At 39.3% G+C, this 12,199-nt stretch overlaps 1 protein-coding gene across 12 annotated transcripts in view; it reads right to left on the reverse strand.

The window, feature by feature from the left end:
* The window catches only part of NEO1 (neogenin 1), a 517,036-nt gene that overhangs the window by 111,107 nt on the left and 393,730 nt on the right, over positions 1-12,199 (reverse strand). For 8 of the 12 annotated variants that reach the window (XM_048866139.2, XM_048866136.2, XM_048866135.2 and 5 more), the window contains exon 8: positions 276-495. In XM_048866139.2, coding sequence (XP_048722096.1) covers positions 276-495 — 220 coding nt within the window. The remainder of the gene's footprint in view (positions 1-275; positions 496-12,199) is intronic. The other 4 variants (XM_048866141.2, XM_048866140.2, XM_048866143.2 and 1 more) reach the window with 1 other exon arrangement.

Raw genomic sequence — 12,199 nt, forward strand, 5'->3', positions numbered from 1 at the left:
CTTTGTATTTATACCTGCCTACTGTATTTTGCACTCCATCCATCTGATGAAGTGGGTTTTAGCCTACAAAAATTTATGCCCAAATAAATGTGTTAGTCTCTAAGGTGCCACAAGGACTCCTCGGTTTTTTTGCTGATACAGACTAACACGGTTATCACTCTGAAACCTATACATATATTGTTTGCCTGTAGAAACTAGTGTGAAGGGACAGTATTTGAGTTGTGAAAGGATGCAGAAAACTGAATTCAATCCAATTCACAAGCATAGATCTTTACCTGTTTATACCTTCCTTGGTGTAGAATACTGTATAGGTGAGGTTGTCTCCATGAGGATCTGATGCTGGTGTCCGCCACGTTAGTTTGATGAAGCGAGTAGAGACGAGAGAGGCCACGACATCCCGAGGGGCCGAAGGCAACGGTCCAGTTGTGGCTGGTGCTAGATGGTCAGTAGTGGCACTGGTCAGTGAAGTGGGAGGTAATGTTGGGATGGCAACATCTTGTCATGTGCAAACATTGGGGAATATGAAGGGCAAACATCACGACGGTTTAAAAAAAGAAAACAGAAAAAAACAAAAGAAATAAACAAAACCACGATGGGAAACAAAACAAAATGAACACACACAAAAAAGGCCATTAAACTGAAGGCTGACATGCAGGCAAAAGGTAACTACTGAAAACTAATGGGAAATATTAAAGGACACATCACTGTAGAGCAAGCAGACCAAATCTCCATTGTAATGGAAGTGGCAAGGGAAGGGGAAGGGTGAGAATTGAGGAAAAATATCACCTCATAAGAGGACACATCCGTGCCCAACAATATTTTTCATTTTTTGAGAGAAAAAAAAATTAACGTTCATTTGCTATTCAATAGTACATTCAAACCTGATTTTCTATTTTACTTTGTTAAAATGTGGTATTAATTTGTACTAGACTCAGTTATAAAAGGTAATCTTTGGATTATACAAAGCTCATTGAAGAGGCACTGCAAAGTTATCCAGTTCTGATGTGTAAATTATGAAGTAGTTTAGCAGAGTTCCAGTCACGTATCAAACTATAGTGTCATCTACCTGCTGCATAGTACCATATAACTGGTATCTGAAGGAGTTTGGGGCGTAATACAGTCAATACATGTGATGCAGTGATATTCTTCCCATGAAATTTAGACAGGAAGGTTGTGTTTTTTCTCCAAGGTGCTCCTATCTTCCACCCAAATCAGGTATTTCTCTCCAACAACTAGTTACTTCTCATTGTTTATTAATTTTTTCAATGACAATTTTAAAGGGTATTAACAGAACCACACCTAATGTTGCTTCATGACATGAAGAATACGATGTAAACTTTGTTGTAGAATGTCTTGTATGTCATCATATATGATGCTTCTATACTAATGCTGAGACAAATCCCTTGGATTAATATATTAAAAAGTGATAAAGTGTAATCTGATGCATGTTAATAGCAGTCGCTACTGTATGTAAATAGTTTTATGCTGAATCCCATTAAGGCAATCCATGCAAGCCTCCACTAAATCTAGTGCAAATATTCTGTGTAGGAGAAGCCCAGTTACATGCAGTACTATAGGCTGTGCATGCAGCAACTCTGATTGCTAAGGTCACCTGACATTTTTTTTCAGTTGCTTACAACTTTATTAAAAACTTAAACCATTCAGGTTGACTTGTTTTTGGAAATGTCATCTAAAATGGTTCAACCATTTCCAAAAATGTGGTTAGGGAACAATACATGTTTCTAACACTCTTACAAACATTTTGTTGAGAAGTCATGTGGACCCTAAACTCAGGTGTCTAGAGGCAAAAAGTCCAATTCATTAACTGTCCACTTTCCAAGTTGTGTTATACTACTAAAATAATAGCAAAGTATTATTGTTCCTTTATAGTTTTTCTGAAAATTATTTTGTACTTTGTTTTACATTAACCATGTGTGAGCCTAATCATCATGTCCGAAATATTACTGATGTAAAATCTGAATCAGCACTAGTTGAACAGTCTGACAATATTGTGATTGCTTGGATAATGGAGCTGTTTTTGACCTTCTTGGAAATCAGGATTAAATTGGTATTTACAATAAGCTAAAAACATCTTTGATGCATGCTATGTAGTTTGCAGGCTTTACATTTAACTTTTGACACTTTAGTAGAGGCTCTGGTGTGAATTATTAAAATTTGGAGTTTGCCTCACTCTTTTGTTCATGGTACACAATATGCTATTAAATTTTTTTACGCAGTTATATCATCCATAGGAAAAAGGAGGAAGTGACTGATTGTTGTGCACTAGAGGCATAGAGGGACAACTGCAGTATTGGCGGATGATGAGCACCTCTGTCATGAGTGGAAAGGACAAAGCTACAGACACATCCACAGAATAAAATAACGTTACAGTTGCATGAACGACACACAAGACAGCAAATCAGCGCAGACACTGAAAGACAGGGCTATTGATAGTGTTACTAAAAGAACCTTCATTTTAAATTCCAAATATGAAAACTGTCAACAAAATATCCTCTCAGCCTTGACCAAGCACAACTTTCTGTTCTCATAATTTCCATTTCTCCAACAACTGACAATGGCTAAAGCACTATATACAACACACTTACAACCATGCTTAGAATTTAGTTTATGCTTCGTATCACTTTCATATTGCAGGTTCAGTCCTTAAAAAAAAAAAAAAAAACAAAAAAACCCACCCCAACAACTCGCCATGTTTTTATGGTGCTAGAAGTGATATTCATTGGCTGATAGCCTAGAATATTTGCTTTCATCAGACCTACAGAATGTTAAAGTCTATAATGAGAACTACTTAATATGAAACAATCACGCACACAATGCCTCAAAAGACCTGTGCTTTTGTTGGTTAAAGGACCACAGCAAATAAGTCTCCATCTCTCTTCTATCTTCCCCCTTGAATGTGACCTTGCATTCCCTTCACTGACTGGGCCTTAACTCCGCCCCACATATCACATATGCCATTCTACCTATCTCCACTATAACTGCCACATAGTCCACATCTGCTGAAATCCCCGCACCCCTTTTTTTAAAAAAATCTCCTCTCTGACCTTGTTTACATTGGTAATGTTTGGGAAAAGCACAGGTGAAGCCATCATGACCACTAAATTCCAGTGACACTGACATTGTTGCTGGGATACTGTGATCAGAGTCTATTTACTTTAAGAAGAGTAATTTTCAGAGATTGTCTAAGGCACCCAGAACCTGGGATAGGTGTGTTTTTGCTGTAGAGTAGTAGAAACTGAAATACAACAGATTAATAACTGCTCCAATCCATGTACAGAATGCCATTGGCTCTTCTCAGACAAACTATGTAGCGCAGTCAGCATTCCCATCTTCAAACAACTCCACTAGGTTCTCATCCATTTCAGAATCCAACCCAAGCCCCCCCGCATATCTTTATGGATTTCTTACAGACCTTGGGCCAGATTCTGGTCCTCGTTCTTGGGCCAAATAAGAGCTGCAGCAACCCAGGAGAGATGTGGCTGTATGTGGCCTTACACTGCTTCACCTTGTACTCCTAGGTATATGGGAGTACCAAGGCATAAAGGGGGCAAAGCAGGAGAATAGCATTCATCAAAGTGCTTAGATGTATGCTTAATCTTAATCACATTCATAGTCCCATTAAACTCACTGGAACTCCTCTGAAGCTCATATTTAAGTACCTGCCTCACAGTTTCACTGGACTGTGTCCCTAATCACTGACACCCTTTATGTTCCCTCAACACAATCTTGCCATTGTGGATAAAAATGTGGTAGTGTTCTGTATAGCTCCTGTATTCATGAATAATCTCCCTGCTAGGGTGACCAGAAATGGACAAAATATTGGGGGAAGCAAAAAAAAAAAAAAAAGCGGCCGGAGCGGCCAAAACCGCAATATGGGACAAATGGCGTCCCGACCGTGCATTGGTCGGGACGTGGGACAAAGAACTAAAAATTGGGACAGTCCCAATTTTATTGGGACGTCTGGTCACCCTACTCCCTGCATAGCTGAAGACTCTCGTTTTAAATTCCAGTTGAAAACCTATTTTTCCCCTACAGATTTTATTTCTTTTCCTTCTACTTTTATCATGTTACTTCATGATTCAATTCCATGAAGTACTTTGGGATTCAGTTTGTGTGAAGAGTGCTATACAAATATCAAGTTGTACTGTACTGCACAGAAGCCACATCAGGCAACCATACGTCTTCTGAAGTGGTAACTACTGGTCCATCCCTGACAGATGACTGCTTCACTGCTACGGGGTAGCATTTTCATAAGCACTTAACTGTGTCTGGAGCCTAAATTCCATTCCAGGGGGACTTAGGCGCCTAACTCAGTTAGGCACTTTTGAAAATTTTACCCACATAATTCCACATAGCATCAATTTCATTGGCTTAACACTCAAAGAAAGTTAAATAGCCACCCTTTTAGTTGCTCAGCCTAATTCCAGGAAGAATAAGGGAAACAATTATCTGTTATGAATTTAAAAAGAAAAAAATTAAACTCAGTAGCAAATCCTTTTCCACAATAGCAGTTCTCCCTCCTAAAATCCAACACTTCTTGACATTCTAATTTCAAAATCTGCATCTTCAGAGTACTTTAGATCAGGGATCGGCAACTTTTTGCACGCGGCCCATCAGGGAAATCTGCTCGCAGGCTGGGATGGTTTGTTTACCTACAGCGTCCGCAGGTGCAGCTGATCGCAGCTGCCACCGGCCGCGGTTCGCCGTTCCAGGCCAATGGGGGCTGCGGGAAGCGATGGCCAGCACATCTGTCAGTCCACGACGCTTCTCGCAGCCCCCATTGGCCTGGAACAGCGAACCACGGCTGGTGGCAGCTGCAATCAGCCGCACCTGCGGACGCTGTAGGTAAACAAACCATCCCAGCCCACCAGCGGATTTCCCTGACGGGCTCTGTGCCAAAGGTTGCCGATCCCTGCTTTAGATTAATGTTTTGGCTAGTGTATGATGTCTTGGTAATATTGTCAGGTGATTTATTTAAATTATAAGCTCTTTGGGGCAGGGAACATGTCTTACCTATCTTTGCAAATCAGGTTAACCATGTTAATTAAAAAAGTTATATAAAGGCTTTTAAATAACCAAACTGAAACCAAAGTACCTGATGAAATCTGCCCATAAAAAATAACTCTAATGAATTTTTTTTAAATTCACGTTTAATTTAAAACACATTCCACTTATTAATATATTAATCTCTACATATAATGAAACACACCCATCATTTGCTTCAAGTAATCTGTACACTGTATTTGAGGAACCTGAGGGCAACAAGCTGAAGCATCTGGGAGAGCTGCCAAAATTTCCCAGATTAACAAAAACTCAGTTGTGTCCTTGTGTAAGACTAGAGACTGGAAATACTTCTCCTGACAGCATTGTAGGTAGATCACTCAAACACAACAAAAACCAGCGGGGTATGAAAAATAAACCATGAACCAAATAAATGCACAAAGGACTTGTACATTGTACATGTAAGGTAAGCAAAGAATAGGCAAGCAAACTCACCCATGGGAAGCAGCAATTAAATATCAAATTGGTAACAAACTGGTATTTTTGATAGCTATGGTATGCATTTAGAAGACTAAGACTAAGACTTATTTCCTTCTTCCCTTCAGCCCCCCACTCTCTTTCAAAATGCCTCGAATGCCATTACAAACAGATTTGCAAGTACAATGCTCAGCAGTGCACAGCTATGTCAATGAATAATTACACTAAAATTAGTTTAATACCCGTAAAGGAACCACTTTATTATCTCAAACTTTTAAGCACAGTTTAACAAGGTATTTGCGAAATAAACCTTTATATCCATTTCTCTGGAACATTCCTTAAATTGCTATTTCTGGGTAGTTTTGTATTAATCTCAAATTTTTTAGCAGCATGTCAAAATGCAAGTGATATGTTAAGAACATGGATAAAGAATCATGTTCCACAGTGCCAGAAAGATAAACAACAGATCAATCTTCTCAATTACTGCTGATATTGAGATTCTTTTAAAACATATTTTTGAATGGGCTCTCAAGGAAAAAACCCCAAACATTTTCCACACAGTCTAATGGTCACCGATGCTGCACAATCCACAGACAGTATGATTCCTCGATCATTTGAAAGACTAGAACCACAGCTGATCTTAAATAAATCAGTCCCTCTTATATTTTAAATAGCAGCTCCACTGTGCTCAGAAGGTTGTCATTAAATAATGATATGGTTGCTAAAAGTACCTTTTGGGAAATGCTGAAACATGGGACTTAACTGCTTGACCAATGGACACTGAAAAGAGGCCGATTTATCTGTCTGAACCATGAAGACTGGATAAACATTTTTAAATAGTATGAAACAAAACTTCCAATATGTTGCTCTTTCTGCTCCAAGAATGAAGTTTTCCAATGCGTTTTATAGTAAACTCAGCAACGAAACATGAGATGCTTGTATTATGAGACCTAAACTGATGCAGATGATCTTTAACAAACAAGATGAATGGTCATTGCAGGCACTGGGCATTCAGTAAGTCTCCAGCTATGACGCCTGGGATTGATATCAAATGTTATAATGTGGGAAATGACTAACCTACAATTAAAAAAATAAAAAATAAGTTTATCATCCAAAGATATATAAATGTTCTGTCAGACATTATAATGTATGTGCTATAGATTTCCCACACATAGCTCTGCCAATTTGCCTAGGCCGTGGGTTGAAATATCTCTTGATATGCAAAGAGTGAATTCCAGCTAAGACAAGCTTAACACAAATCCTACTGACTCAGCTAAAGAGAAGATTCCTTATAATGCACCTGACAGATCTGAAGACCATAAGGTTCCCAGTTAGACCAGCTGTGGCAATGTGCAGAATGAACACTTTGGAGCACGATCTGGCTTGCTAATTGCTCAAATCTGTTCTGTCATACCATTCCTTGGCAAACATTCTAGTCCAAGGGCTTTTCTTGAACAGTGACTACCTATTGTGACAATTGCATCAAAATGCTTTGTAATGTTCACAAATAGCCACAGGGGTCTAGACTGAAACCAAAATCATTGTTATTGGCAACTTAATACACATCAGAACCCAGGTCTCCAGTAGTGAAAGCACAGTATAAAACATTCCCTTAGTGGTTTTCCATCCAGTAAAAAAGTGAGGATGACTACTAGATTTTGACGGCTTAAGATGGTACAATTCTTCAATGACACAGCAAAGAGAATCTCATCATTATTAAAATAATTTGCTGGGGGAGATAGAACTAATTCAAATATATTTAAGTGATGTTATTCTATGATAAGCATTTCAGGATGCTAATGTGATCATTTAAAAAAAGTTCTCTCTATCAAAAACATCACTCCCAAAGGGCTACTAAAATGAAATGTTTTATTGGTTAGCTAATTATGATGAATATTTTCCATGCTGTCTAGCCCCTCCGGTTTAGATTTCCCTTTTCCTCTCTCTTTCTCTCCAACTGCACACAATTGCATAGTCACAGGTTTTCTTCCTGCTTTAAGTAATAGCATTCCAATGCCAACAGCCTAACACTGACTATAGAAAATGAAAATTAAAAAGGTAAAATGGTTGATGACCAAGGTCATTTTAAACTACACCGAAGTAGTAGTTTATGTAAAACTGCAGGTTTTACTATGCATCAGACATAATAAAGAGAGAGATGTATATAGTAAAAATGTTTGTCTAGTGACTAGTACACCTAACTAGTCAGGAATCTTGCATTCTGCTGACAGCATTGCCACTTAGTGGCTGAATGACTGTGGACAAGTTCAATTCTCTGTGCTTCAGTTTTACAGATCTGCAAAATGAGGATACTACTTCTACAATCTACCTAGTAAAGCCATTGTTGAGAATTACCGAACATTTGCGAATGCTCAGAGCCTTGGATATAAAAACATTATATATAATGCTGCAAGCGTAAAGGAAACCCATTTTAAGATTACAAACACAGTGATCAATGTTATAGCTGCTTGAGAACAACGTACAAAACCTTTTTTTAAAAAAACAGCAAATGACCATTTCACCAAAAATCATGAACTAAGTTATTCAAAATGTTTGAATGCTTTATCCTCTTTAATTGTAAAAGTAAAAATAAATGTTTCATAAGAACCAAATTACCAGCTTTGAATTTAGTTATTCTGGCAAGGTTATTTACTTGTTAAAACAGCAGTCTTTTCCGTGTAGATTGACAGTCAAAGAATTACTAAATGCTAGGCCAGAATATGAATTTGAAACATATCTCAATTCCATCAAAAGCACCGTTTGCCCAGCTTTGAGAATCACAGAGAATACCCTCTCCCTCTCCTACATTTAGTGACAGAATATTTACCTTTGGTCTTGGTTAGGAGGCTGTGAAACTTTAAAGAGCAATAGTCACAAGCTACATTCACCAACTAATCAGATTCTTTGATATTTGCCTTTGCAGAATTAAGCAATACAGTATCACCTGGTGGCAGTGTTATCGTCATGAAATAATTGCACCATTACGTATTTACCATATCTTATCTTTTAAAGGGCAGCCCCCCATCTGTTTCTTGTATCGACCTAATCTCTTTTTCTTATGCTTAGACTCAGTTTTTCAGTGAAGGGCTTGCCCTTTTGTTATTCCTAACAGTGCACTAGGCACTACCACCATAAAACTAAATAATATATTACTTGGTGATACAAGTCCAGTTCTCACTGGACAAGCGTCCATATCAATAAAATTGACACTTTTCCTGACAGTCTCAGCAGATCAGTATGGTGACTGAATTACTTCTTCACTTTGTAACAGATATTCAGTACAAACACACCTGAATTACACCTTTCTTAGGGCTTGTCTATATGGACATTCAGTACACAGCAAACTAGGGTGTGAATCTAGCCCGTGTTAGCCTGCCACGGTCTAACAATGTGCACCCTGCTGATGTGCATTAACAGTCCACTAATGCGCTCTGACTTAGACCTGTTTCAAAGAGAACTAAATCAAACCACTATAATAAACTCTTAAGACAATGAAGACAATATATGGTCACTGTGTGTATTCTGTGAACATACATACATTCAGATGTGTACAGTTTTGGCAATGAGTACATTTTTAAAAATATGTCATTGTAAACTTTTAAAGGAAGTCATAAAATCCAGGATAATAAAGAACACTCCTCCCAAAGTCACGGCATTGTGAAATGTTTTGCTTTAAAGGAAGGAATTTGATTTTTTCCTGTCATATAAAACAGTCATTAAAAAAGGTGTGACAGACCTTACTGATGCATCACACAGCAGTGAGTCCAGAGAGGAAGCAGCCTCTCCTATAATCCTAATCAGAAATGCTGCATTTCAGATAAGATACCAGCATCCAATAGAAGGGAGGTAAAAAGAAAAAGACACTGAATATGTTTCTCATCATAACAGACACAGACTACTAAAAAGAAGTAAAAAAACCAAAACACACAGTCATATGCTCTTCCCCCAGAGACCTGCAAACCTAATTCTCAGAAACAGGCTTTGCGGCTCAAGCAAAACCATAACTACATATTCAAAAATGAAGTAAACAACATACTACAACATTTGAAGATTAGTTTTGTAATATCCTGTCCCCAAGAACACGTAAATAATAATTTAAAAAAACAACCCTAAGACAATGCCATCATATAGTAAGGCAACACAAAATACATCCTGTATAGACTGCTCTGGGAATGTAAATATTCTTAAAAATTGTATTCTTATGCAGAATTGAAATCTCTGAAGAAAAGTGGAGTCTCTAGCAATGTGTGGTAGTTTGACTTCAATTTTTCATACCAGTAGAAAGCAACAATTTGATTCTGACACCTACTACACTATATTCAAACGTAAATAGTTCTTTATAGAAAAGTTACAAATAAAAATATAGTACACACTGGAAAAAACATTTATTTTTACTGCATGTGGAGCCATATACAGGCAATTTACAGAGTTGAGGAGTCAGACTGCAGCAACACTACTTCCAGCTGTGATTTCATTAGGCTTCTGCTACTGACTTGCTGAGTGATCTTGGGCAAGTCACTTCACCTCTCTGTGTCTGCTTCTGATCTAACACTTCGTGTTTCTTGTCTATTTAGACTGTAAGCTCTTCTGGGCAGATGCTGTCTTTCACTTTTCATTTCACCGTTTGTCCAGTGCCTAGCAGAATCAGACCCCAATTTCTGTTGGGGGTTGTAAGCACTAATGTAATACAAACCACAACAATAATATCACAAAACAAGCAAACTTGGGCATACGACTAAATGGCAGACATCCAAGCAACGTCTGTAGTGATATTATGCATTGTTACTGACCTGAATAAATACTAGTTTATTCAAGTGTAATACTTTTTGAAGAGACCATCAAAGATTCCCACAATCGGGGCTGGACACTTTTTTAAAATTGCAGTATAAATTGAAATAAATACGTGTATCTGTTTTGGAACTGTGGCCGGTGATCTGCTGGGTGGTATTCTAGCCCTAGCACAGAACACTACATAGCTGGAAGTGCCAACTTTCAGATAGCCCTGGACAAATTTCTGTTTGAGGTATTATACTCAAAACTACCAAAATTCTCCTTGCAGTTTCAAGTGGATACCGCATTCTTCTTGCTTCCATGTCTTGAACTTTTGTGTGGTACTGATAGATACTGTTACATTTCACTGCAGAGATGGCTGAAACATTTCCTGCATACAGTATGTCTGCAAAGTGCTCTGCAATCCATGGGTCCAGATCTAATGCATCCGAGAGAACTGATGGAATTGGCTGATGTGATTGCAAAGCCATTGGCCATTATCTTTGAAAACTTGTGGTGATCGGCACAGGTCCCGGACCATTGGAAAAAGGCAAATATTGTGCCCATCTTTAAAAAAAGGAAGAAGGAAAACCCGGGGAACTACAGACTGGTCAGCCTCACCTCAGTCCCTGGAAAAATCATGAAGCAGGTCCTCAAGGAATCAATTCTGAAGCACTTAGAGAAGAGGAAAGTGATCAGGAACAGTCAGCATGGATTCACCAAGGGCAAGTCATGCCTGACCAACTTGATTGCCTTCTATGATGAGATAACTGGCTCTGTGGATATGGGGAAAGCGGTGGACGAGATATATCTTGACTTTAGCAAAGCTTCTGATACAGTCTCCCACAGTATTCTTGCCAGCAAGTTAAAAAAGTATGGCTTGGATGAATGGACTATAAGGTGGATAGAAAGCTGGCTAGATTGTTGGGCTCAATGGATAATGATGAAAGGCTTGATGTCTAGTTGGCAGCCGGCATCAAGCAGAGTGCCCCTGGGGTCGGTCCTGGGGCCAGATTTTTTCAACATCTTTATTAATGATCTGGATGATGGGATAGATTGCATCCTCAGCGAGTTCACAGATGACACTAAACTGGGGGGAGAGGGTACACTAGAGGGTAGGGATAGGGTCCAGAGTGACCTAGACAAATTAGAGGATTGGGCCAAAAGAAATCTGATGAGGTTCAACAAGGACAAGTGCAGAGTCCTGCACTTAGGATGGAAGAATCCCATGCACCGCTACAGGCTGGGGACCGACTGCCTAAGCAGCAGTTCTGCAGAAAAGGACTGGGGGATTACAGTGGACGAGAAGCTGGATATGAGTCAGCAGTGTGCCCTTGTTGCCAAGAAGGCTAATGGCATATTGGGCTGCATTAGTAGGAGCATTGCCAGCAGATCGAGAGAAGCGATTATTCCCCTCTATTTAGCACTACTGAGGCCACATCTGGAGTACTGCATCCAGTTTTGGGCCCCCCACTACAAAAAGAATGTGGACAAATTCAAGAGAGAGTCCAGCGGAGGGCAACGAAAAGGATCGGGGGCTGGGAAACATGACTTATGAGGAGAGGCTGAGGGAACTGGGCTTGTTTAGTCTGCAGAAGAGAAGAGTGAGGGGGGATTTGATAGCAGCCTTCAACTACCTGAAAAGGGGGGGGTTCGAAAGAGGATGGAGCACGGCTGTTCTCAGTGGTGGCAGAGGACAGAACAAGGAAGAGTGGTCTCAAGTTGCAGTGGGGGAGGTCTAGGTTGGATATTAGGAAACACTATTTCACGAGGAGGGTGGTGAAGTATTGGAATGGGTTACCTCAGGAGGTGGTGGAATCTCCATCTTAGAGGTTTTTAAGGCCTGGCTTGACAAAGCCCTGGCTGGGATGATTTAGTTGGTGTTGGTCCTGCTTTGAGCAGGGGGTTGGACTAGATGATTTCCTGAGGT

Source organism: Caretta caretta, chromosome 10 (assembly GCF_965140235.1).
Source record: "Caretta caretta isolate rCarCar2 chromosome 10, rCarCar1.hap1, whole genome shotgun sequence".
NCBI lineage: Eukaryota > Metazoa > Chordata > Testudines > Cheloniidae > Caretta > Caretta caretta.